Below are 27,244 nucleotides of genomic sequence, written 5' to 3'. Positions count from 1 at the left end.
CCCTGCGTAATGCACTCAGCTTAACTGCGTTATTTCAGTTTACTGAATCTAACAGGGAAGTACCCAAGGACGGAATTTCGTCAAATGTTATTAATGTCAGCGATGTCAAAGTACGTCTCGCACAGGACCCCGCACGCTTTTATTAATGACTTTTCTCACGTGAACTTCCAGTTTGCAACAGCCCTCATACAGGACAGCTCACCCCCTCTCTACATTCGCCTGCGCGATCACACCGAGGCGCACAAATACCTGTTAGGAGAGCAGTATCACGTCCATCTGCCCCTGCGTGTAGATTCCTCGGAAGTCAGAGTTTCTGTCCCTCCATATCTCTCCCCGCCTGCTTCGCTTGTCAACGCTTATCGGCCCGATGAAGGCGAAGAGCTGAGCGTGTTGGTGAGGTCTGCGCTGGTGACGCGCGAGCGGCGCGTTGGGCGCAGTTCCTGCTGTTGCTCCAGCGCGTGTGGTCATTGGCTGGACGCACTGATGAGAAGCGATGCCCGGTAAATTCAGAGCGGCAGCGTCGCGGTGTCTACGCACCGGACGCATCGCGACAGAACTAGCTTGATAAACGAAGCACTGGAAGCCCCCGCAACGCATACATCCAATTTCTTGTGGAATAACTATGCAGGACGCGCTGCGTAGTTATTTCACATTTCCTAACGAAATCTTTTATTCGATTTTGGTGCTATTCCAGCCACTTTATTTCCCTAAGTTTTTGCAATTACTTTTATTTTATTGTATTACTTTGCTGCTTTAGCTACTCCAGTCACTTTATATTCCTCATTCATATTTATTTGCAATTAATTTAATTTTATTATGTAATTGTGTTGCTCTACTACTCTACTCTATCCTCTCAACCATTTGAATACAAATATTTTATTTTTTAAATATAATTTATTTTTGCTATTTTTTTTCTTTACTCCAGCCACTTTATTTTTTAATAAAACCACTATATATTTTTAATAAATATAATTTCTATTTTTTATTTTGCTGCTTTACTCCAGTCACTTTATGTCCCTCATTCATTTGAAATAAAATAATAATATTTGAATTGCTTTTATTTTATTGTCATTTGTGCTGCTACTCTATCCACTTTTATCCTCTCAAACATATTTTATTTTTTAAATATAATACATTTTTTGCAATTATTTTTTAATTCAAACTCAATTCATCAAACTCTTTCAAACATCTAAACATTTTACTTTTTAATTTCAGTTATTGTTGATGTTTTTTTTTTGCTGCTACGACAGCCACTTTATTCCCCTTATTAATCTGAAATTAAATAATTGTATTTTTATATAATATTTTTTTTCCTCATTCATCTGAAATAACATTATTGCATCATATAAGTGTGTGTGTGTGTGTGTGTATATATATATATATTATATTAAAATATTAAATATATTTGATATTATAACAAAAGTATTTAGCTACTTGTCTAATGACTAATTGTCTCATTTGTCTCTTATGTAATTATACAATTATGGTGCCAAGACATATTAATTTTGATCATATTAAACCACATTATAGGTCTATTTGTGTCATTTCAATCCCAAAAGAAATGAGAAGAAAACTCGCTACAGCAAAATGCTCTTATACGTACATAACACTTTTAAACTAATAGCAATTGATTTTGATGTTATGTGTCAACAACCCAACCAAATTGTAAGTATTAGCTTTATTTATCAAGAATATGTCAATAAGAAGTCCCATTAAGGTGTGTGTGTGTGTGTGTGTGTGTGTGTGTGTGTGTGTGTGTGTGTGTGTGTGTGTGTGTGTGTGTGTGTGTGTGTGTGTGTGTGTGTGTGTGTGTGTGTGTGTGTGTACTCTCACACATTGTCAAGGTTGTATTTTATTGCCTGGTGTTGTTTCACGGCCTGCATTTTAAGTGGCCGGTGGTGTTGAAGATTTTGATGTAAATGATTTATGCTTTGAATGGCTGGGCAGTCCTGGCACGGTGATTATTTAAAGCTAATCCTTGAGCAGAGAGCCAGCTGTGGACTCCACTCTGACCTTGCTATATTTTTATGGCAGGGCCTTGAAGACAAGAACACATCTGACAACAAAAATAAGGGAAAAAAACAGCATGCAAGTAAATTGTGTGATGGAAAACAATCAGTTGCTTTAGCCGCCAAATAAACTTCATACAATAGTCCATTATAATTTATTTCCAGTTATAGTGCTCCACATATGGCATAAGTTAGCAGCCCAAGGGGATTTGGGAAAACTAGAATGACCTAATGTGTTTATTCTAACAATAAATGTCTAGCAATTACAAAAGCCACTAAATTATGTTTATGAATAAGCTCACAATTTTCCATTTTAAAACAATGTTACTGTACGTGCACAATAAATCATATTGTGACTCAGTTTGTCAGGGCACTATCCATCTGTTATAAAGTTAGAGGTTGTGTGTGTGTGTGTGTGTGTGTGTGTGTGTGTGTGTGTGTGTGTGTGTGTGTGTGTGTGTGTGTGTTATGCAAGAGCTCTGCATCTCAGGGAGATTTCTGTGTTTATTAAAAGGTTGTTATGGTGAATAAAAGCATTGGTAATGTGAGCTATTCAATTCGTTAGAGTGGACTAATTAAAACAGTGCTTTGGTGCTTATGAATAATGTATCCCTTCTATCAAGCTCTTTAGACCTGCTCTCTAACTTGGCAACTTCTTGTATAAAACGTATGTTACACACAACACTTTCATGTTTGAATGAAGAATCGCTAAGATAGAAAGAATCCAAATGCTACTAAATGCAGACTGTTTGGAGTTGGCTGTAATTCGGTACATGAATGAAGTCAGTCTCTCTTGCCTTGCATCTTTTGTGTTTGCGCCCCCTGCTGGATTCTCAGGGAAATGCTTTACAAAAGACACGCCAGAGGCCATTTTGAACATTCCAGCGCTAGCATCATCACAACATGTGTTGTGTTTGATATCTCACGATTTTGTTTTGTTTTGATCTAGCTCATTTACTTGTGTTTCCAGTAGGCTGTGTGTTGTGAAATGAAACATTTCATCTTCAAGAGGATAAAAATGTAAAACAAAAGTGGTCTAAATTATTTTGCTTTTATATTGTATATAAAACAATATAATGTAAGGTGGACATAAATGTAAGAAGCTGAAGCATTTATCTGACACCCTTACTTAACTGTTTTAATAAACCTGGTCAAAGTGACTGATATTTGGACAGAAGTACCTTATTAGTGCTCTTCCCAAAAAACTTAACAGCCTATATTATTTTTTCCCCATGTATACTACTAGTAAATATATAATGAATTACAATAATAAATTGTAGTGTGTGTGTGTGTGTGTGTGTGTGTGTGTGTGTGTGTGTGTGTGTGTGTGTGTGTGTGTGTGTGTGTGTGTGTGTGTGTGTGTGTGTGTGTGTATTATAGGCTATGCATACGTTTTTATTTTGTGTAAATATTGTACACACGAATTTCATCTTAATTTATTTCAACAAATACACAATTTTGTATACATAATAGTAATCCAAACATTTTATCATGCTGCCTAACGTTTTATTTTAAATAAATTTTAAATAAATTGACTGATATTTTGACAGAAGTAACTTCCATATATATATATATATATATATATATATATATATATATATATATATATATATATATATATATATATATATATATATATATATATATATATATATATATATATATATATATATATAGGCCTATACACACACACACACAATTTATTTAATTATTGGTAGGCTATATTAAAAAAATTATTTTGTTTAAATATTGTACACAAGTATCTTCATTTCAACAAAAACGCAATTTTAAGAAATTCATAATATTAATCCAAAATATTGTATCATAATATAATATTTTAAATAAATATTGTGTAAAATAAGCGTTTCTTTCTTGTATTTTTTAACATTTATTATTATTTGCCATGACCTGTTTATTTCTTATTCTTCATCATCATAACTCAATATTGTCATATCGTTAACATAATATTTTTATATGATGCAAGTTCAAAAATGTTCCCATGAAAATCCGTTTATCTGTAAGCGCGTATTAAAGGCAGCGCGTAACAGCGGTGTCACATTTTTGCCGGCACCCAAGGGCATTTTGAAACTTTCTCCAAAAAGTCCACGGCGCGGCTCCGCTGGACTAATTACATCCCCAAACTTTCCCTAATGAGCCGCCGTGACTGTGCGGCATCGGCCGAGCGCCTGTGGGGTCGGGCGCAGGTGGTCGTGCCGGCTTTCAAGCCGACGGGATGTCGGTCAGTCGTACAGATGTGAAGGTGTTCTCAGGATCTCCCTCCCTCTCCATCTCCCTGTGTTTTATGTCTGCGTCACAACAAGTCGAGGGAGAGAGAGGCAGAGATGATGATGGCGTCTCTCTCGGGCTGATTCTCATGCCGCTTCCCTGACAAACACGCTTGATAGCATCAACCGAGAGACAGAGGAAGGATGGGAACATGAAGGGGAAGACAGACAGAGAGACAGACGGACGGACAGACGGTTGCGCACTGACGGCTTGAGTGACGCGCGTTTGATCCACCGCGACTCTCCAAACGCGCCGATTATTCGGGACAGTGATTGAGACGCAGAACAACACCGGGCATCAGGCGTTTCATGTGAGACTGACATCTCTTCCCCGTCTCTGTGACCCCAGCAGAGCAGAACACTTAACACAGGTACATCCCGTCCACGTATGATCTGACATGTGTGTTAATTGATATGTGCATGCGCGTGCCATCATGTGTGTCAGCTCTGATGAGTTGTGTGCATTGATTAGGCACATCTGGCCATGCATATTTTGCATGCAATGAATTGCGCGCTCTTTCATGCATTGTTGTGGCATCTGCATATATTATGGTCCGTTGCATATGGCAGCCAGTGTTTTTGATCATGTGTGGCACTGCAATGTGCATTGACTCTTCATCATTTACTGTACTGTATACTGTCGCTATGCACGGAGTTTAACCCTTTAGGCTGCTGCTGTTTGCTCGAAACACATTTTAATGCCTCTGGATCTTTTTTGCACTCTTCTTTCCCGCGCTCTTCAGAATGGGGGGAGTCAGTGAAGGAGAGGATGTTTTAGCCAGGTGGAGCGATGGACTTTTGTACCTTGGCAATGTCAAACGAGTAAGTTTGTTCTTTCTCTTTCTCAAAGTTTGTTTGAAAGAGAGAAACAGACCCCAGCAAAGAGAGGGAAAGAGCAAGTTTTAAACTGTGCGACTTGCTGTGCTTATGTAAAGCAGTGTAGTAGCTATTATTTGTGATACTGAACATTATTTGTTTGGCAGGTGGACAGTGTCAAGCAGTGCTGTTTGGTCAGATTTGAGGATAACTCTGAATTCTGGGTCCTCAGGAAAGACATCCACTCATGTAAGTGGATAAACGTTAAATTCAAACTCAAAAAGTAAGTAAATGTATCCAAAAACCAAAGTTAAAAAAAGAGAGAGTTTCAAAAAGATCATGGAGATGTTTTTAGGCTGTTAATTATTTTTTTTGTCAATTGTTATCAATGTAATAAATGCTGTAGATTTTTTTAGTATTTTTTTTTATGGTGGTTCTCATTACTCATACCTTTTACTTTATTTCCAAAAAAGAAAATGAACATAAATTAATACAACAAATATACTCTTATGATGTATAAATACCTTAAATATTCCAATTTATAATCTGCTTATTTTTCTTTTTAGAAATAAGAATGAGGTTTGGATGAGATTTTGGATGCAAAATTTGCTATAAAAAACATAAGCTTTTTGTTCTATAAGAAAAACATAATTTCTTAAATCTTTCTTTTTGTTCGGGATTGAAATATGGCCCAGGCTTGTTTAAAAAAAAAAAAAGTGTAATTTTGTAAATGTACATGTTTTCAAAATGTAGGCTACATGTGTATATATATATATATATATATATATATATATATATATATATATATATATATATATATATATATATATATATATATATATATTAATTTAGGCTTTTATTCACATAAACATTAATCAACTCACACATCAATCAGTTGTGGTAAACGGAAGCTCAAGTATGTTCGCTTGACGTGCGAGAACCATTGAGGTTCATTCTTGTATTACGCATCACGGTTGAGCGTATGTTTATGTTCGCTGATCAATGATGATGTAAATAAAAGCCTACATTAAATCTGTTCATCATATAAAGTGACCGTTTCTCTTCAGAAAATTTGGACTAAAACACTCAATTCATATAACGAGTCAAAGTGGTAGTTTGCATAGACTGTCAATGGAAGGACAGAAAGCTCTCAGATTTCATCAAAAAGATATTCATTTCTGTACCGAAGATGAATGAAAGTCTTATGGGTTTGAAATGGTGTAATGAATGAAACTTATTTTTTTGTTTTTATAATAGTTTACAACACTGGCCCCTCTTTACAATTAGGTGACCTTAACTACTATGTACTTACATCAAAAAAATAAGTACATTGTACTTACTGTGTTCATATTGTATTGCAAAACTCTTATGTTGATATTGAGGTGAGATACAGGTAAAGTGAGGGACAGGTGTGGTGGTGTGGGTAAGTTTAAAGGTAAAGTTAGAGACAGGTGTGGTGGTGTGGGTAAGTTTAAAGGTAAAGTTAGAGACAGGTGTGATGGTGTGGGTAAGTTTAAGGGTAAAGTTAGAGACAGGTGTGGTGGTGTGGGTAAGTTTAAGGGTAAAGTTAGAGACAGGTGTGATGGTGTGGGTAAGTTTAAGGGTAAAGCGAGAGACAGGTGTGATGGTGTGGGTAAGTTTAAGGGTAAAGTTAGGGACAGGTGTGGTGGTATGGGTAAGTTAAAGGGTAAAGTTAGAGACAGGTGTGGTGGTGTGGGTAAGTTTAATGGTAAAGTTAGAGACAGGTGTGGTGGTGTGGGTAAGTTTAAGGGTAAAGGGGACAGGTGTGGTGGTATGGGTAAGTTTAAGGGTAAAGTGAGGGAGAGGTGTGGTGGTATGGGTAAGTTTAAGGGTAAAGTTAGAGACAGGTGTGGTGGTATGGGTAAGTTTAAGGGAAAAGTTAGAGACAGGTGTGGTGGAATGGGTAAGTTTAAGGGTAAAGTTAGAGACAGGTGTGGTGGTATGGGTAAGTTTAAGGGAAAAGTTAGAGACAGGTGTGGTGGAATGGGTAAGTTTAAGGGTAAAGTTAGAGACAGGTGTGGTGGTGTGGGTAAGTTTAAGGGTAAAGTTAGAGACAGGTGTGGGTAAGTTTAAGGGTAAAGTTAGAGACAGGTGTGGTGGTGTGGGTAAGTTTAAGGGTAAAGTTAGGGACAGGTGTGGTGGTGTGGGTAAGTTTAAGGGTAAAGTTAGGGACAGGTGTGGTGGTGTGGGTAAGTTTAAGTGTAAAGTTAGAGACAGGTGTGGTGGTATGGGTAAGTTTAAGGGTAAAGTTAGGGACAGGTGTGGTGGTGTGGGTAAGTTTAAGGGTAAAGTTAGGGACAGGTGTGGTGGTGTGGGTAAGTTTAAGGGTAAAGTTAGGGACAGGTGTGGTGGTGTGGGTAAGTTTAAGGGTAAAGTTAGAGACAGGTGTGGTGGTGTGGGTAAGTTTAAGGGTAAAGTTAGGGACAGGTGTGGTGGTGTGGGTAAGTTTAAGGGTAAAGTTAGAGACAGGTGTGGTGGTATGGGTAAGTTTAAGGGTAAAGTTAGGGACAGTTGTGGTGGTGTGGGTAAGTTTTAGAGTAAAGTTAGAGACAGGTGTGGTGGTGTGGGTAAGTTTAAGGGTAAAGTTAGGGACAGGTGTGGTGGTGTGGGTAAGTTTAAAGGGTAAAGTTAGAGACAGGTGTGGTGGTGTGGGTAAGTTTAAGGGTAAAGTTAGGGACAGGTGTGGTGGTATGGGTAAGTTTAAGGGTAAAGTTAGAGACAGGTGTGGTGGTGTGGGTAAGTTTAAGGGTAAAGTTAGAGACAGGTGTGGTGGTGTGGGTAAGTTTAAGGGTAAAGTTAGGGACAGGTGTGGTGGTGTGGGTAAGTTTAAGGGTAAAGTTAGAGACAGGTGTGGTGGTGTGGGTAAGTTAAAGGGTAAAGTTAGGGACAGGTGTGGTGGTGTGGGTAAGTTTTAGGGTAAAGTTAGAGACAGGTGTGGTGGTGTGGGTAAGTTTAAGGGTAAAGTTAGAGACAGGTGTGGTGGTGTGGGTAAGTTTAAGGGTAAAGTTAGAGACAGGTGTGGTGGTGTGGGTAAGTTTAAGGGTAAAGTTAGAGACAGGTGTGGTGGTGTGGGTAAGTTTAAGGGTAAAGTGAGGGACTGGTGCGGTAGTGTGGGTAAGTTTAAGGGTAAAGTTAGGGACAGGTGTGGTGGTGTGGGTAAGTTTAAGGGTAAAGTTAGGGACAGGTGTGGTGGTGTGGGTAAGTTTAAGGGTAGGGTTAGGTGTAAGAGAAGTGTCAACAGTGTAATCAAAAAGTAAGTACAGAAATGAATTACAGATGTAATTACACACAGCTAATTTTAAAAATGTAAGTACAATGTAAAAGCATGTACATACGCAATAAGTGCATTGTATCAAATGATTAATTCCATTGTTAGTACATTGTAGTTAAGGCCACCTAATATAAAGTGTGACCTTTTTGTTAATTACAACTCGATAAGACATAAATGATGAAATGTTGATTTGGGCTAGATATTTTGAAATGATCTAGTCGTCATCTGTCCTGTAAATTACCATTTTTTTGGTTTCTTGTTTTCAGTCTCTTCAGGAGGAGAGGAGGTGTGCTGTATCTGTGATGCTCCGCCTCTTAAAGAACCTCTCGTAAACTGCCTCAAATGTCGCCACGGTAATCCGACAATTTTTTTTTTTTTAATGTAGAACTTTAGATTTACATCTTTCCCGTGGGTTTCATTTTATTTGTCTTGTATTTATTTTTAGGCTTTGTGTAATATGTTAATTATGTTGCGTTTTTTTCTTGATCGATTGTTTCCCCAGGTTATCATCCAGAGTGCCATACCCCTCCCATCGAACCTGAAGTCGACCCCAACAGCTGGATATGTCGCCAATGTGTCTTTGCAGTCGCAACAAAGGTTGTACTTTCCTTAAATCCCGAAGTGAATATTTAGAAACATGGACAATGTTGGCATTCAAGGTCTATTTCAAATGGCACACATCCTAACACAAGGCTTTAATCTCGCTCTGAGATGTAAAGGGTATCCATGGCTTACTGCACTTGACTGCGTATTTATTACATTGCAGCACTCTGCAGGTGAAGGCGGTGGTAGAGCTGCGTTAAATGGGCCTGTGCTTTAATCCGTCTGTCAGCGTGCTCGTTTCACAGGCCTTACACGCTGATTTGAAGATACAATCATATCACCAACTCCCCCCACCCCACCCCACCCCCAACCCAACAGAAAATATTAATGACTTCCTTCTTCTTCAAATTCCATCTTCAGATGAAATCACTGTTAAATGTGCATACATGACAGGAGAGAGCATGTCACGGAGAGGTGAGATACATTGTAATGACGAGCTGTGTTCTGTCCTAGAGAGGGGGAGCGTTAAAAAGAGGACGCTTCGCACGGCTTATGCAGATCATGAAAGTGCGGCTGCCCTATCAGCTGTCATCTTTAGACTGGGACCCGCAGCACTTGACCAACCAGCAGCAGTGTTACTGCTATTGTGCTGGACCAGGAGAGTGAGTCCAACTTATAACATTCTCACATGAACAGACAATGATTTGTTTAGACAATGACAACAATAAGACAATGTTTAGAATGGAATATTAGTGTACTGCCACTGCACAATGCGCACTATCGACTTCCTAGGTTTAGTGTGTTGGATATTTTGAAAAGTAGTGTTTGAACAGTGTGCACAACATTTTTAGAAGAGTAAAAAAAAAAAGTTTTTCAATTAAATTAAAAAAAAAAAGTCTTATTTGTTTTGGACATTTGGACATTTTGGCAAATAAACTATCTGTATCTCATTTAGATATCTGTACAGAATAGACAATCCATATCACTTACTTTCAAAAACAGCAAACAATATATCATTCCAAAACCTGTTTTATATACAATATATATCTATATATAAATATAAATATATAACAATTTTATATATATCTAAAATTACTGGATGATGTCTGGGTAATAAGCTGACACACACACACACACACACACACACACACACACACACACACACACACACACACACACACACACACACACACACACACACACACACACACACACACACACACACACACACACACACACACACACACACAATCTACTTACATGATATGCTGATTAATTAATCTAATTAATTGAAAATTAATCATACATCAAATTTGGCTGAGAAATTACCCCCAAAAGATCATTTAAAGTCATCATTGTGTTAAATAAGAAAAGCATCAAATAGACATATACGAATAGACAGCTTTATAAGAAAACTATTTATTTGATTAAACATATAATTTATTACACATAAATGTTTAGGGTATAACCACTATGATATTTTTTAGAAGCTGCATCTGAATTTTAAAAAGACACGATGGGGAATAAATGTAAAAAACTATCCCCAAAATATTAAATCATTTTTAACAAAATTATACTCTAAATAAGAAACTAAAACTGCCAGTAGTTGGCAGTAAATGAAATGACTAAAGTCATTGAGTCATTCCTCGATTCGATTTGTTCAAATGGCTGATTCATTCAGGAATGAAGTCAGTAGGTGTGTTGGACTTGAAGTGGTGCTGCCCAGGTTGATAGTATTAATGACATATGACATCGAAGTGTAACCAGAGCGGTTCGAAAGCATACGGAGCCGTCTGCTCTCTAAACGCGCTCGCGGTACACCGATCAGTCTTGGCAGCGGCACTTTAAGTTAAACACACCTAATGGCTCTCTTTACGAATCGATCATTGAATCGGTGGTTCACCCGATTGATTCACTCAAAACGCAATTCATTCAGAAACAAAACACTGCTATGTGTTGCTTGGAGATGCACAATAGTTATCCTTTGGCTTTGTATTTTTGTTGGAAACAATGAGCAACAACAGACAATATAATGTGTCAAATATATCACAATATTGACTTCTTATTTATAATGTTTGTTCTCATGCTCTTCAGTGCTAGTTTTTCACTGTGTGTGTTTAGTAGCCCAAAAATGTATACGGGGCATTTCTGCATTGATATCTTGAATTTTAGTGGCATTCTAACTGCATTCCATTCACACAGTGAGCTGTTGTCCTGCTTCATGCTTGTCACCAATCAACTATGAAATGCAAGATAAACTACGTAGGTAGGGGGTCTGCATAGGTTTGTAAAATGTTAGTATAACGTTTTTATTTGATGAACACCGACACTTGTGGTAATTCAGCTAGAACTCTTCTGTGAACCTAAGCAAATCTGACCTCATACATCCAGTAAAAATCAGAGAAACACTCACTGATTAGAAGGCATTGGTCAGAAAAGTAACGTTAGTTCCGAGAAAAAGGTCTAGCGTCATTTGTTTGCAGACGCTAATTGGTTTGATATTTTGGCTTCTAATGGCATTCAGACATTTAAAGTGTGCAAATTGTTTAAAAGGCAATTGCACAACTAACAACTGAAGCAAGTTCAGAGCGAGTGAGTTTTAGTTGCAGGAGTGTGTGCATGTCTGAACTGAAGCATGTTGTGTTTGTCAGGTGGAATCTGAAGATGTTGCAGTGTGGGAGTTGTGGGCAGTGGTTCCATGAAGCTTGCACTCAGTGCCTGACCAAACCTCTTCTCTATGGAGACCGGTGAGGCTGATGCCATTGTTAAGCACATGCTGTTGCTAAGCTAATTCCGTCTAAACCTTTTCATCCGTGTCTCTGCTTCACCTTTCAGCTTTTATCAGTTCCAGTGCTCAGCATGCACAAATGGTCCAGAGACCATCCAGAGGCTTCCAATGACCTGGTATGGGCACTTCTTCTGTTCTGATTTAGAATCTGAAGAGGTGAATGTCATTTCTGATGTTTTTTTTATTCTGTTTTATTGCAGGGTAGATTTGGCCCATTTGGTGTTGTATCACCTCTCCTTGTGCTGCAAGAGGAAGTATTTTGATTTCGATCATGAAATCATGTCTTTTGCAAATGAAAACTGGGAATCTTTGCTTCTTGGCACGGTATGAAAATATCCACAGACACAGCTCAATTTAAAGTCAACATGAAACACCAAATGCAGCCCATTTTACTTTTGCTTTCTGACATATTTATGAAAGAAACAGGATATTTCATAAGAAAACATGAGCGTCACTCCCGGATAATATAAAATGGTCAAAGATGCAGGACATGGGCGGAGCTGAGGGATGCGATGACTAACAGACAGCAGACAAACGGCTATCCACCTGTCACTCAAGTGGCCACGGCCTTAAAGGGTTACTTCAGCGATTGGCATATGGCTTTGTATCAGTAGAAACCCTGGAGTATATTTGAATGATTGTGCTTCATTTGAATATACTTCTCTGACTAATTCCTATCAAAGGTAAGGGGGGGGGGGGGGGGGGGGGGGTGAAATGCTGTTTCATGCATACTGAGCTTTTTCACTGTTAAAGACTTGGATTCCCATCCTAGACATAGGCAAAGTATCAAAAAAATAAGCTGGACATTTTATGTCAAAAATACTCCTTCCGGTTTCTCACAAGTTTCTGAGAGTTTTTTTTCGAGTATGGGTCCGCTTGACGTCAACGGGTCGGAATGTCCTTGTAAGGACCGTACGGGCTCTTCTCCCGGAAGGGTGTGCGCGCGAGGGACCAGAGCGAAAGCAAATGCACGGCGCCCATAAACACTGCTCTCACTGCTGTCTCAGGACTTCACCAAGTCAACAACGTCACCAAAAAAGTGTGTTTTTGATGGAGCGGTGACGATAAAGGTTCACAATCGTGCTTTGGAAGCAGGCGGTGAGTAAAAGTGCTTCAAATGTCTGTGCTGTTGGCTATCGTCGCGTAAGTAAACATCAGTAAACAACACGATCGTATAGTTAATTTATCAATGAAGCATGCGATGTACTTATGGTGTGTATTTAAATACATATGTTTAGCTGACCACTATAGGTTTCTGTTTGTTTATTGTAAAACCACCCCAAACCTAAACCTAGGTGACGTTCACACAAAGCACATTCAAATGCACTACTCCATTGTTGTTCTATGTAACACTATCACACAGTCTGACGTGCAAAACTGTTTTGGTTGCTACTGCTAAGGTTTAGTCGCATACAATAGTCCATAAACCGAATCATGTCCTCATAAACTGCGAGTAAACACACACAAATGTTGACAGGCCACTAAATACAGTACATACCACAGAGACGGACGTCCTGCTGTTGTTGCTTCTCCTGTTCAATTTATTTCAGCCTCCGGATCTGATTCTGGATCATATCTGTATTAGTTGAATCTGATTGATAGCCATGGTTTATTAAGGGGAACGTTTTCTTTTCCACGCTTGACGACGTCAGCTTTCAGAAGCTCTCGTGCAGTAGCTGCGCGCTCGTCATTCTTTAGCTCCGCCCACACGATACGCCTCCAGCTGCTCGTTTTTTTTCTGGAAAGACTCGGTACAGCCTATCTTTCTTTTATAAATATAATAAAACGAAAGACTTTTCGGAGATATGAAGGATGCAATACTACTCTATAGGTACTCAAGATTGACATGAGATTGACTGAAACTGAGTGTTCCAACCCCCCCACCCCCCACCCCCCCTTAAGCTTTCAAAGGCATGAACTGAAAACGCGCCAGACTGAACATGCGCTGAATCTATGCCGCGGACGCTTATACCTCAGCTCTCATCACAAGCTCATCCATGACTGTCGTTATATCTGACTCCTGCAGCGTTTTGGGCTGTGACACTTCCTCAGCGGCTAAATCACATATTTAATTGTAGTGTCTGTTCTCTAACTGAACTGATTTTATGAAAATGAACATGGTCGCGGTGGGAAAGTGATCAGTGATTCAGTAATCTAGTAGCGGTGGCTTTGGGAGTGGCCTCGTAGGGCAGCAAAGCATTCTGGGAATTGTATTCTTTCATCCTCATAAGAAAAAAATAAATGTTCTGTCTTTTCTCAGTCTAGAAAGCACCAAAATAAAAAATAATTCAACATTTCTACTACATTAATGACCCAGTTTAAATACAGATTCATCTTCCCAGCGCTGAAGTACTCCTTTAATTATGCAGAACTTTAAGTATTTATATAATGTAAATGAATGAGAATATATATATGTATGTATGTATATAAGTATTTAAAGTATAGCTTTTATAAACCATATTAGATGTATTAGACCAAAAATACAATCTGTACCAGGCAAGTAAATATTTTTTCTGCTGTAAAGTTAGGCATTTAGGTTAGGCATGATGCAAATCAGGTAACACAGTGAAAAAAAAAATCCCTCTGTTTATGGCCTCGCCCACAGATCTAGCAACTCCTATTACTATCCTGCCGAGACCTAGACTTAGACTGGGAAAACCCAGCCTATCTGCCAGCGATTTGATTTCGCTCTGCAACTCAGTCTGGAAACCTGTACTTTTGCGGGAACCAATCGCTATTGGTGGGTTAAACACGATGACAGATAGAGAAACGATGGGTCATTGTCTGTTGATCACGCCCAAGGACTATCCAGTTGCATACAGAGTCATTTGAATAATGCTCGTTGATCACGCCTCTTGTGCAGTAGAAAATACAGAGCAGACGCCCCAGACCAATGTTCAATCTTAAATTGAGCTTGGTCTGGATAGCCAGACAAACCAAGCCAGTAAACCCAATTTCACCCCACAGCTCAGGCTGGAAACCTGTACACAGCTCTGGAAAATTTTAAAAGAGCACTTAACATTGAGAAATGCGCTATTACACATCCTCTAACTGAGTACAGAATCTCCTGATCAAAAGAAATGTGAAGAAGCAGAAACTTGCTAGCCTGACAAGCCAGACCCACATCAAGATGTTTGGTGTGGAAACTCACCATAGACAGAGCTCAATCTGAGGGGCGGGATAAACGGTTGTCTTTCAAACTCCCTCTGCACGCGATAGGATAGCGCTACACCAACCAGAGCAACGAAGGTGAAACAGAGCTTGTTAATAGATTAAACATTCACCGTATCCACTCGGCAAAACTCAAAACATGATTTTCTCTAGCCTAGAAATCTAGACGCACCCTAGCGGCAGCAAATCTAATGTGCCCGCGAGTGTCGTCTAGCAACTCTCAATACCCTTCTGAGCTGAATTCCTCTTACTCTTGCTAGGCCAATCACATCGTGTATAGAGTCGGTGGGCGGGGCCATAATGACGACGGCCGAGTTGCGTTTGTGTGCTTCTAGTAAACACAGAAACTGACGAACGGCGGTCTTTCGAATCAGCTTTGACCACGACTCTGGAAGACTTGGAGTTAAGCTTTTCTCTGAGAAAAGAACAAAGAACGGCACTGAAGTCATTCTTAAAAAGGGAAGATGTGTTCGGAGTTTAGCAGACCGGATACGGTGAATGTTTAATCTATCAACAAGCTCTGTTTCACCTTCGTTGCTCTGGTTGGTGTAGCGCTATCCTATCGCGTGCAGAGGGAGTTTGAAAGACAACCGTTTATCCCGCCCCTCGGATTGAGCCCTGTCAATGGTGAGTTTCCAGACCAAACATCTTGATGTGGGTCTGGCTTGTCAGGCTAGATTTTCTCAGCTTTTCGCTCAAAACGTTGCTTTTTTATGAAGCTTGCCCACATTCAAGTGTTGATAAAAAAGAATCCCCGAAGCTAGAATAAAAAGTTTTATTTTTGTTTAAAAGCAGAGGGTCTGTTCTTTCTTGTTATACAATTTATATTCAGATATTCATACAACAAAGAATTCGGGGACCATGAACATTTTATGAAAAATGATCAGATGTTTCATGTGTTTTCTGTTTCCGGTGGCTGGCATCTTAAAAAAAATACTACAGGGAAAGAAAAAAATTTACTTAAATTTTAAAATGTAAAAAATCGGTCAGAATATTGGTAATAATAATTTTATTGGGCAAAAATTATGTTTTCTCCAATAAGGATTTTCCTTTATAAATTGTAAATGCCACCTGCCCATCATGATTCATGGCTTTGACGTAAAGGATACGGTCTAATACGCATTTCAATATGTCCTGATATGACTTTTCAAAAAGAAATACACCAACACAGGGGGGAAAAAACGTGCAGGTAGAGCTGTTTCACAAGGTTTTAAGGAAGTAAATAGGGTCAATTTTGATTTCACGTTGACTTTGAATGTAGTTTTGAATACTCTCTTGCAGTTTGTGGTCAACCTGAGCTCATTCCTTTCAAATGCATTTGTTACACACTGCCTTTCATTCGACTCTATATTTTGGTCTCTTAGCTGTCAGACACACCGAGGCAAGACCGTTGCCAAAACCTGCTCAATGCTTTAAATTCCCACAAAGACAGGTGAGACACGGATTATACTCTGAAAACTGCCGTTCTGCTTGATTTCCATGTGGCAGCCCATAGGGGTATAGCACATATTTGCAATAATATCTGCAAAACCATTACTGTAATTGCTTTACATTATAAGTGACTCTGCATGTGCTATTTCACTCTCTACAAATAGTGTTTTGATAGCTGAAGGTGTTTCTGTCTTTCAAAATAAATAATTCAAAGTCCATTTCCATTTTCCTTCTGTCAAGGTTTGTGGATGATGCCGCTCATATGCTAGCACTTAAATAACTGAATCAGATGTTTTAGTTGGCAAGTGTGAGACGCCCAGGAACAAATAAAAATCTGTCAGCGAGTCGTGAAGAACAGCAGTCGAATACCAATCCAATCTGATTTTGATCTGTCGTAAAGGTTTGTCTCGGGGAAGGAAATAAAGAAGAAGAAGTGTCTCTTCGGTCTCCAAGTTCGGGCTCCTCCCCCTCTGTCATCGGACCAATCCCCTTTCATCGCCGAACAGCCAATCAACATCACCCACAGGAGAAGGTCAGAGGCAGGAGCACATCAAGCTCTTTTCATGTACACGTCTAATGCAGTTCAGAAACGATTTTGCTTCTGTAATCTGATGTATTTCTTAGTAAAACGGGATATCAGAAAGATAGAAATGCAGGAAAGGGATTCATTTTATCGTGGATAAATCACACATTGGATCACATTGTTGTAAAGGTAAGAGGGATTAATGCCATGTGCCGAAAACAAAATGCCTCTTTAAATTTTAGTTAAAAGATTATGGAGACTTTACAAAATAGTAAGAATAAAAACCTGCATCAAGATAGTGTGGTCTATAGCCTTTAAGGAACACTCCACCGTTTTTATAAACAGGGCTTATTCAACTTTTTTCCTACATTTAGATATGTGGGCAAATGCATTGTTGTCTTAGTGCATGCACAACCCCAAAAACACCACCAGTATGATATATTTTAAAAATAAATATTTTTAATAATATAATATTTTAATAATTACTGTCTGTTTTTTTGTGAACATGTTTGCCAAGCTCAGTAACACAAAAACATTGCAACACATTTTTTTTTTTTTAATTACAAATTGTAATACAATATTTAATTTTTTTTAATAATTATTGACTGCTTTTTTGTGACCATGTTTCCCAAACTCAAAAGCAGGGCTCAAAACACCACCAATATGAAATATATTTTTTTAATAATTTATATTTTAATAATATAATTTAAATATATTTTATATTTTAAAAATAATTGCTGTCTGTTTTTGTGACCATGTTTGCCAAGCTCAAAAACAAGATACAACAAAAAACACCACCAGTATATTATATTTTTAAATAATTCATAATTTTTCATGGCAAACTGAATAAATTGTAAACATATATACTATTGTATATATACAGCTCTAAAAAAAATTAAGAGACCACTTAACATTAATTTCTCAATGTTAAGTGGTCTGTTAATTTTTTCCAGAGCTGTATACTTGTTTTATTTATTATATATATTAAGCTCAAAAACAAGATGCAAAAACATCACCAGTATGATATATTTCTTAATAATTCATATTTTAATGACAACTTTTAATATAATATTTAATATTTTAAATAATAATTATTGACTGTTTTTTGTGACCATGTTTGCCAAGCTCAAAAACAGGAAGCAAAAACATAACCAGTATGAAATATTTTTTAAATTTTAAATACAAGGATTTTTGCCAAGCTCAAAAACAGGGCATAAATCACCACCAATAAGAACCAGTATGATATATAGATATATATATATATATATATATATATATATATATATATATATATATATATATATATATATATATATATATACATATATATAAAATTTAATTTGAATATAATATTTATTATTTTAAATAATTATTGACTTTTTGTGGACATGTGTGCCAAGTGTAAAAACATGTTTAATAATATTATGTTTAAATATAAACATTTTTTAAAAAAAATATATATTTAATATATATATATATATATAATTGTATTTGATGTTGAAGTCAGTTGTTGTGTTTGCTCCAGCCCCACGTCCCTGTCCTGCCAGCGCAGAGCGGTGGGTCCGGAGGCCCGTAAATCAAAGCGCCGGGTCACAGAGACACAGGTCAGTGCGTTTGTCTTTAACAGCAGCGATCAGAAGATGGCTGGCAGAGGTCAAGCCCCCCTGCATCAGTAATGAGACTCTCTCATTCATCAAAGACACCCAGCTTCACCTTTTGGGTTTGTTTTTCTCTTCATATTCATTCCACCTATTTTATTTTTTTGCAACATGCAACACTGAGTCAACAAGGTCTGTCTACCCTTGCAAGAATAGGCATAACACACATGTTCATAAAGACACGATTGTATGAAATAAAAGTATAAAAAAACAAAACAAAAACCTAGGAAAGGGAGAATTTGGCACCAGGATTTGTTCAGTTGCATATTGTTGTTGATAAGAGTCTAAGTGTCATGTTAGCGGTCCAGCATCAATATTTGGATTTAAAAGGCCGCAGCCCCAGAAAAGCGTCAACATGAATAATGCCCTCACAAGATGCAGTTATATAAAAAATGTCAACATTTTCTTATACAGTAAGACAACAACTTATTCCACCGGTTAAATGTGCACAATTTTTATATTTTGATGTTATGTTTTTATCAATTTAAATGAGTAGGGGTCATTTTATTAAATTGTATTTATTTATTTTATATTTATTTGTAATTTATTTATTTTATGAATTTTTATTTAATTGAATTGTTTTAATTAATTTATTTTATTTTATTTTGCACATGCATTGCAATGCAAAAAATATATCACAGTCCATATTAAATACAGTACATTTTTAAATACAATTTTCATTGTTTTGCAACTGCCTTTGTATTTTAATTTTAATTGTAATTTTAGGTTTTTTTTATTTGTATTATCGTTTTGAAATTATATATTGCTATTAGCAATTAGCTATTTAATATACAGTATTATATATGTATAATACAGATCCTTCTCAAAAACTTTCATATGTTATTTATTCATTGCACACCAACTGAAATATTTCAGAACTTTTATTGTTTTAATACTGATGATTTTGGCATACAGCTCATGAAAACCCAAAATTCCTATCCCAAAAAATTGGCATATTTCATCCGACCAATAAAAAAAAAATGTTTTTAATACAAAAAAAGTCAACCTTCAAATAATTATGATCAGTTATGCACTCAATACTTAGTCGGGAATCCTTTTGCAGAAATGACTGCTTCAATGCGGCGTGGCATGGAGGCGATCAGCCTGTGGCACTGCTGAGGTGTTATGGAGGCCCAGGATGCTTCGATAGCGGCCTTAAGCTCATCCACTGGACTTCAGGCATTTTGGCATTTCCTTCTCCCTAGTCTTCCTCCAGACTCTGGCACCTTGATTTCCGAATGACATGCAAAATTAGCTTTCATCCGAAAAAAGTTCTTTGGACCACTGAGCAACAGTCCAGTGCTGCTTCTCTGCAGCCCAAAAGTGTCTTGACCTGGGGAATGCGGCACCTGTAGCCCATTTCCTGCACACGCCTGTGCACGGTGGCTCTGGATGTTTCTACTCCAGACTCAGTCCACTGCTTCCGCAGGTCCCCCCAAGGTCTGGAATCGGTCCTTCTCCACAATCTTCCTCAGGGTCCGGTCACCTCTTCTTGTTGTGCAGCGTTTTTTGCCACACTTTTTCCTTCCCACAGACTTCCCACTGAGGTGCCTTGATACAGCACTCTGGGAACAGCCTATTCGTTCAGAAATTTCTTTCTGTGTCTTCCCCTCTCGCTTGAGGGTGTTAATGATGGCCTTTTGGACCGGGTCGGGTCGGCAGTCTTACCCATGATTGCGGTTTTGAGTAATGAACCAGGCTGGGAGTTTTTAAAAGCCTCAGGAATCTTTTGCAGGTGTTTAGAGTTAATTAGTTGATTCAGATGATTAGGTTAATAGCTCGTTTAGAGAACCTTTTCATGATATGCAAATTTTTTGAGATTTTGGAATTTGGAATTTTGGGTTTTCATGAGCTGTATGCCAAAATCATCAGTATTAAAACAATAAAAGACCTGACATATTTCAGTTGGTTTGCAATGCATCTAAAATATATGAAAGTTTAATTTGTATCATTACATTATTGAAAATAATGAACTTTATCACAATATGCAAATTTTTTGAGAAGGACCTGTATATAGACATATATATACATACATACATATATACATACATATATATATATGTAATTTTTTTAATATATGCTTTATAAAAAAATGTGTATATATATATATATATATATATATATATATATATATATATATATATATATATATATATATATATACACATTTTTTTTTATAAAGCATATATTAAAAAAATTACATTATTATATCATGTCATTTTATTTTATTATTAATTTTCTTTAGTGTGGTAAGCACTTTTTTATTCAACAAAAACGTATTTTGTCCTAATACACAGTTCTTTTTAAATGGTTCTCAATGGAGAATAATGCTTTTTTGCATGCAGATTATTTTAGCCATTTTGGCCAATCCTCACACAGTTAATGTGATCGTTTCTTACCATCATTTCCGAGCGATTGGGCACTAATGCGATCTCTAGTTTTGAGCTGCTGTATCAAACTGCTATTGTCAATTGACTTTGTTTTGATATGTGCCACAGAATAATGCAGTCATTTAGATTCAGAATGTGCACGAGTTCACCCTCACACTGGTGTCACACGGCACCATCGCTTCTCTCCCACTGTGTGCTGTATTACACGGATAACACAGCCATAAATCTTAAGACTATGGCCAGAAATCACCTAAATTCATTTGAAAGTCTAATTTTCCGTTGTGCTTTTCTGCACTTATGAACAAGAAACCATTCTGTTGTTGGAGAGGCATCTCAATTTTTTAATAATTGTCAAGAGGCCACAGGCATACAGGCGGCATGAATAAATGCATTTATGACATTTACAGTCTTAGTTGAAGTGAGAATGAGCTTCACTTATAAAATAATATCAAAGTCAAGTATTTTCAGCAGTTTTTTTCTGAATTATTTTGTCATTTGTTATTCACCGCAACTATAGTACTTTATGTTGAAAAATGAAAACAATGTCATTATTTATTCACCGTCATGTTGTTCCAAACCTATATGACTTTATTTATTCCTTAGAACACAAAAAGTGATTTTTTTGACGAATATCCTGGTAAATATGCCCTTTAAACTAATTATGTTTATAATTAGTAACCATTGATCATATCTTTTTAGACTTGCCCACCAGGAGTTGCGACAAACGCTATTGACCTAGTGCCATGTTGCCACGGTTACGTTGATGGAACAAGCCTGTACAACCCCAGAAAACCAGAGGAAGAGATGAGTTTGGGGTTAGTAGCATCTTAAAATGACAAACAGTTGAAAAACATAACATTAAATTGCAATGATATTCACAGTATGATATGGAAGTTTGTTTCCGCTACAGAATTAAAAAAAAATATATATAATAGTCTAATTGCGACTTTTTCCTCAGAATTGCAAGTGATTAATTTGCAATTTAGACATAAAGGTTTATATCTCGCAATTCTGACAGTCAGAATTGCAAGAAAAAAGTCTGAATGGTGAGATGAAAAGTCCAATTACCTTTTTTTATTCCATGGCGGAAACAAGCTTTCATATTACCATAATGGCTGTTTCATTGATTTAAAAAAAAAGTCTTTCTGTATTACAGTTCACCTCCCAAGAGAATGTTTGCGCTCTATCACCCTTCATACAATGGATCTCAGGACCTGTCTAGAACTCTGCATCATTACAGGTCTGTAAAGAAAGAATGCACTGAAATCTTTTAGAGAGGAATTTAATGGAAATTCAAATTCTGATATTATTTACTCAGCTCATGACATGCTGTAGGCTTTATTTTTTAGTTGACCTATTACTACAGGTATAGGACCAACATAAATGAGACTATGAACTTCTTTCATAGTCTCATTTTCTATTACAAATATCTTAAAATTCTTAAATCAAGATGCATTTACTTGAGTAGAAACTTGAGAACAAAGGGAAAAAAGGAAAATCTTAATATTAAGAGGGTTAGTTCAACCAAAAAATGAAAATTACCCCATGATTTACTCACCCTCAAGCCATTCTAGGTGTAGCAAACAAGCCGTTCAAAGGACAGTGGAGACAGCAGTGTGGAATTAAGGTTGAAATTAACATTAAGAAAGACAAATAAATGCTTTATAAGTGCAGTACATTATTAGTAATTGTTAATTTATGTAGTTAAAGGAACACGCCAACTTTTTGGGACTTTGGCTTATTAAGTGTATCCCCCAGAGTTAGATAAGTCCATATATATCATTCTCATCTCCGTGCATCCCATAACTCAGTCTGACACTCACTCCCGCTAGCCTAGCTTAGCACAAAGACTGGAGGTATATGGCTTCAGCTAGCCTATACTGCTCAAAAAGTGTCAAAATAACGCCAACATTTTCCTATTGACATGTTGCAATGTGTATAGTCACAGCGCGTACAAATAACAAGGTTACATGAGACACAGCTATCTTATAAACATATACATACTGTGGACTATATTCTCAGAAGGCGCAGCACTGCTCCACTTCTGCGGAGTGCGGAGTGATTTGCTCGCAGCACATGAGAAGCCCCGCGGTGTTCCTTCCGTAAACAAAACCAGCGTGACTGTAGCTAGTGACGAACGTGACTGTTGATCATGGCTGATTTTGAGGAATTGTCAGAGGATTTTTACTTGGCATTAAACCAAAACCTGGAACCATATCTTTTTGAGCCAGAATACACAGACGAGGAGTTACAAACTTTGGAAGCAAATAGACAAAACGCCGATCAGACTGAGGTTGAGGGGAGAATCAGAACGAACACAATATGTGTGGAAATTTCCCTAATACACCCGGCAGTTGTTGATTTTTTTTCTCCCGTTGTGACAAAATCAACTGGAAGAAACGCCCCATACCATGTGAACCTAATGGACAGCTGTCCACCAAGTAAGTGATTTTTTAAATATATAATAATAAATTTAAGTTTTTTTTTTGGACAATGAACCCAGACAAAAATTTAACTGCCTGAATTAAAACTGCCAATCCCCCCTCCAATTCATTAGCAAGATAAATGCTACAGTCCAGAGAATTACCTCTAGCACCGCTCATTTGTTAATGTGACAGAGCGCGTTCATGACAACACAATACTAACATTACAGAGGATATGGAGCACGGGAAAAAGTCCAATAGATTAGTGACCACCCTATTCATGCAACAGTGTCATAAACGTTATTAGATCTGTTACAGTAGGCTAACTTACGCATCTAAAAAACATAACGGAACACTTACCGCAGCCGCGGGTGATCTGCTTTGTTCTGTCTATATTATCCATGGGATGGCCGTATCCTTCAGCACACGTTTCATGTTTTTTTTCCCGAAATAGTCGTCCTCTGTGAAATGTTCAGAGCAAACCCGATAGCACTTGATGATGGCTACAGGTGTGTTTGGGTCTATATCCAGAGCAAGTAGCCATCGATTCATCAGGTCAGCATTTTGGGTTGGAATTCTATGGAATATCATTGTATTACCTGGTCTCCCCTGTTTATTGTCGCGGGCCTTCACAATACAGCGAACACCCATGGTTGTAAACTATCTAGCAATTACTCCAACTCTGAGCGAACTCTCTGCTTCTCACCGCGGGGCTTCTCATGTGCTGCGAGCAAATCACTCCGCAGAAGTGGAGCAGTGCTGCACCTTCTAGGAATATAGTCCACAGTGTGTATATGTTTATAAGATAGCTGTGTCTCATGTAACCTTGTTATTTGTACACGCTATGACTATACACATTGCAACATGTAAATAGGAAAATGTTGGCGTTATTTTGTCACTTTTTGAGCAGTATAGGCTAGCTGAAGCCATATACCTCCAGTCTTTGTGCTAAACTAGGCTAGCGGGAGTGCGTGTCAGACTGAGTTATGGGATGCACGGAGATGAGAATGATATATATGGACTTATCTAACTCTGGGGGATACACTTAATAAGCCGAAGTCCCAAAAAGTTGGTGTGTTCCTTTCAAGGTGCACTATGTAGTATTTTTGCAGTAAAATATCCAAAACCACTAGGCCGGTGTTATATATTTTGTTCAGTTGAGTACTTACAATATCTCAAATGTTTCCAACTATTTGTAAATTGTGAGAAAATTGCTATTTTAACAAAGGACCGGGACATTTCAGCATAGCGTTTGAGCAAGTCGCCTGTAAATTGCGTCATATCTGCGCTATCCTCGGTTTCGGGTTTTATTTGGCAGGAGCGCTTTACTCTTAGCAGTGTGAACAAGTGAACGCACAGAGTAACGTCATAACATCAACATCAACACACTTAAATGTATCTAATATGATAAACAGAGCTGCATTACCTCATAATCATAACCGGAAGAGCGGATCAGTGCAGGCGCCCGGCAAATGTGTCCCGTCCCGTCATAATAAAAGTCCCGGTATTCGCGAGGCGGGTATTTTTAACAATCGCTCCAGCGGCCATGCTCAGCTCCACAACACTCGGTCCTGCTCTGCTTTACACTACTGTAACGTTAATAACTGCATGCATAAACGTGATTTCTGCCCGAGTCCTATTTTCCACCGGCTGTGAGGTGAAGACCACATGTCCCAAGATGCTGCGCTCACACTTTGCGTCATCAAACTAAGCATTTGTTTTGAATAGGCGCCCTCCAGTGGATGGAAAGTTGCATAGTGCACCTTTAACTAATGTTAAGTAATGAACATTATTCTAAAGTGTAACCAAAAAAATCTATTTTGGCTGGCAGAACTGTTCTTTCAAATTGAGTACTTTTTGCATGTCTGTGTAATTGTTCTCTTCAGTGCAGAGGACCCTTGTCGACTTCCAGCCCCCTGCCTTCCATTCTCAATGTCCTCGGGTCACCCACCCGGACAGCGATATGAAAGCTGCCCTTCCCTCTTCCTGCGTGACGTGCCACCCTACCCCAGTGCAGTCGGCATGGGGGGGCCCACCGCCATGGGATGGGGGGGAAGCGACGCCGTCCGGATCTTGGCCAGACGCGTGACGCCGGACGGAAAAGTGCAGTACCTAGTTGAATGGGGAAATGTAAGCGTGTACTGAGAATGTGTGTGACAGAGAAAGAGGAAAGGGCTAGAGACATCAAGATGCATCATTAGGGTTTGCATGGTTACGAGCAGAGGTGTGAAAGCATCAGTGAGCAGGTGGGTGTTCGGCAGGAGAACAAAACCACATCGAGCAAATCCAGGTTGAGCTACACAGCAGCTTCACTCTGAGATTATACTGTTAAATCTCTTTAGTTTCTTTTACAGTGTCTCCTATATTTTGAATACTGTTAGAAAACACCTTTAGAAGGCCTTGAACTTTATTATCATGATTTGTAATGTATAAGCTATTCATCGCCATGTTGTTCATGTACACATAACGGTCAAAATGTACACTTTCAGGAAAGCTTTTTTCATGCGGTCACATCAATAATTGTAATATTTTAATGACAGGGAAATGAGTTCTTCTCTAAAATAGTCATTAAAGAAATATTCCATGTTCAGTGCAAGTTCAACTCAATCGACCGCAGTTATGGCATAATGTTGATTATCACAAACATTAATTTCTTTACAAAAATGTCTTAAAATGCTCAATTGTATAGCCATATATAACAACTGTAAAAAAAGAAAGAAAAAAAGCTTAGCAGCTTCATATTTCTGCTTTTAAATCCCCCAGAAGTTGAACGTTACTTCCATTGTAAATGCTTCACCAAGGGGTTGCAACTAATCGACTAGTCGACCTTAATGCTATGTCACGACGCTTTAAGATTGACGTCGACTAGTCGCTGGCCTATATAGAGGGCGCAACAGGATAAGCAATTCCTGACAGGCAGGCTCTGTTTTGAACAGTTAAAAATGACAAATAAATGCATACTCCGTGAGCTCTCCACCACAATACATGTTTGATTACCATCTGGATGCTCAAAATTGATCGGGAGATGCACGCTTATTGTACACATAAGTTAATCATCGCGCTAAACTGCGTGCTGCATATTGCAACACACACACATAGCCGATCGAACATCACGCGGAGATCGCGCGCGCCTCACACAAAACCATTCAGTAGCGCAGAAATGTATTGTCAACACTGTTCTGTGATTTATCAAAAAAATATCTTAGAAACTGAAACGTTCTAGCATATATTTCTTGATAACTAAAACTCACAGCTTCACTATTAGTATAGTAGAGAGACGCTGGCAGGTAGAATTAGTTCACACACATCACTTACTAACTAAAGATCATATAGGCCTACATGTAATCTTTATTGTGCTACTTTATCTGTATCTTATTCAGAACGAACAGAAATCTGTGAGAAATATAACGACCATAAGACAAAAGAACTGATACAAAAGCTGTCATGTAGGATCAATAACCTCATAGGCAAGCGCTGTGTCATAACATATCAGCTGTGCTGTGCACAAGCAGACCCGAGTTCGAGTCTCAGCTCGAGGTTCAGGTTTATTTTATTTTTAATTAATGACATCAGCGACTAGTCGACGTCGACTCGACTTTCATCACATAAATGTCGACTTTAAAAAATGAAAGTCGTTCAACCCACACCAAAATCTCATCCTAATTTTTGACACAAATGTGGTCGATTGAATGTATCTTGTACTGAACCTTGGAATATTCTTTTAATAGTAAGCATATCATATCAAATGTTTCATCATGGATGGCAAATAAAACATAAAAAAATGCAGATAATCCCCATTTATAAACATTAAAAGTTTTTTTTAACGATTAATGACTAATTATAGCAGTTTGTCAACATATGCTGTTAATGAGAGAGTGAATTTAAATGAATTTAAGACTGTTTTTAAGACTTTTA

The 27,244-nt window shown here is 37.9% G+C and overlaps 2 protein-coding genes across 4 annotated transcripts in view; one reads left to right on the top strand and one right to left on the bottom strand.

The window, feature by feature from the left end:
* Positions 1–577, bottom strand: part of rgl2 (ral guanine nucleotide dissociation stimulator-like 2) — a 39,241-nt gene extending 38,664 nt beyond the window's left edge. For both annotated transcript variants that reach the window (XM_067447987.1, XM_067447988.1), the window contains exon 1: positions 250–577. The gene's annotated coding sequence lies outside the window, so the exon portion shown is untranslated. The remainder of the gene's footprint in view (positions 1–249) is intronic.
* Positions 578–4,106: 3,529 nt separating this feature from the next.
* phf1 (PHD finger protein 1) lies at positions 4,107–26,601 on the top strand. 2 transcript variants are annotated; one of them, XM_067447986.1, is made up of 15 exons: positions 4,107–4,665; positions 5,038–5,116; positions 5,278–5,359; positions 8,669–8,755; positions 8,905–8,999; positions 9,459–9,607; positions 11,597–11,692; positions 11,781–11,849; positions 11,934–12,057; positions 16,269–16,336; positions 16,736–16,867; positions 18,384–18,462; positions 21,606–21,721; positions 22,063–22,146; positions 25,221–25,439. In XM_067447986.1, exons 2-15 carry the CDS (start codon positions 5,039–5,041, stop codon positions 25,294–25,296), a joined length of 1,335 nt encoding a protein of 444 aa, XP_067304087.1. In that variant the 5' UTR covers positions 4,107–4,665; position 5,038; the 3' UTR covers positions 25,297–25,439. The 2 variants fall into 2 exon arrangements, with proteins under 2 accessions (XP_067304087.1, XP_067304086.1); XM_067447985.1 differs by having other exon boundaries at positions 4,111–4,665; positions 25,216–26,601.
* Positions 26,602–27,244: the final 643 nt, after the last annotated feature.

Source organism: Pseudorasbora parva, chromosome 7 (assembly GCF_024679245.1).
Source record: "Pseudorasbora parva isolate DD20220531a chromosome 7, ASM2467924v1, whole genome shotgun sequence".
NCBI lineage: Eukaryota > Metazoa > Chordata > Actinopteri > Cypriniformes > Gobionidae > Pseudorasbora > Pseudorasbora parva.
The sequence above is the reverse complement of the archived record's forward strand: the minus strand, read 5'-3'. Positions and strand labels throughout refer to the sequence as shown.

Excerpts from the sequence above, each read along its gene's own strand:
- phf1 (XM_067447985.1), top strand. The coding sequence starts at position 5,039 with ATGGGGGGAGTCAGTGAAGGAGAGGATGTTTTAGCCAGGTGGAGCGAT. Across the intron at positions 5,360-8,668 it reads CAGGAAAGACATCCACTCAT|TCTCTTCAGGAGGAGAGGAG; the intron begins GTAAGTGGATAA and ends TCTTGTTTTCAG. Across the intron at positions 9,608-11,596 it reads TATTGTGCTGGACCAGGAGA|GTGGAATCTGAAGATGTTGC; the intron begins GTGAGTCCAACT and ends TGTGTTTGTCAG.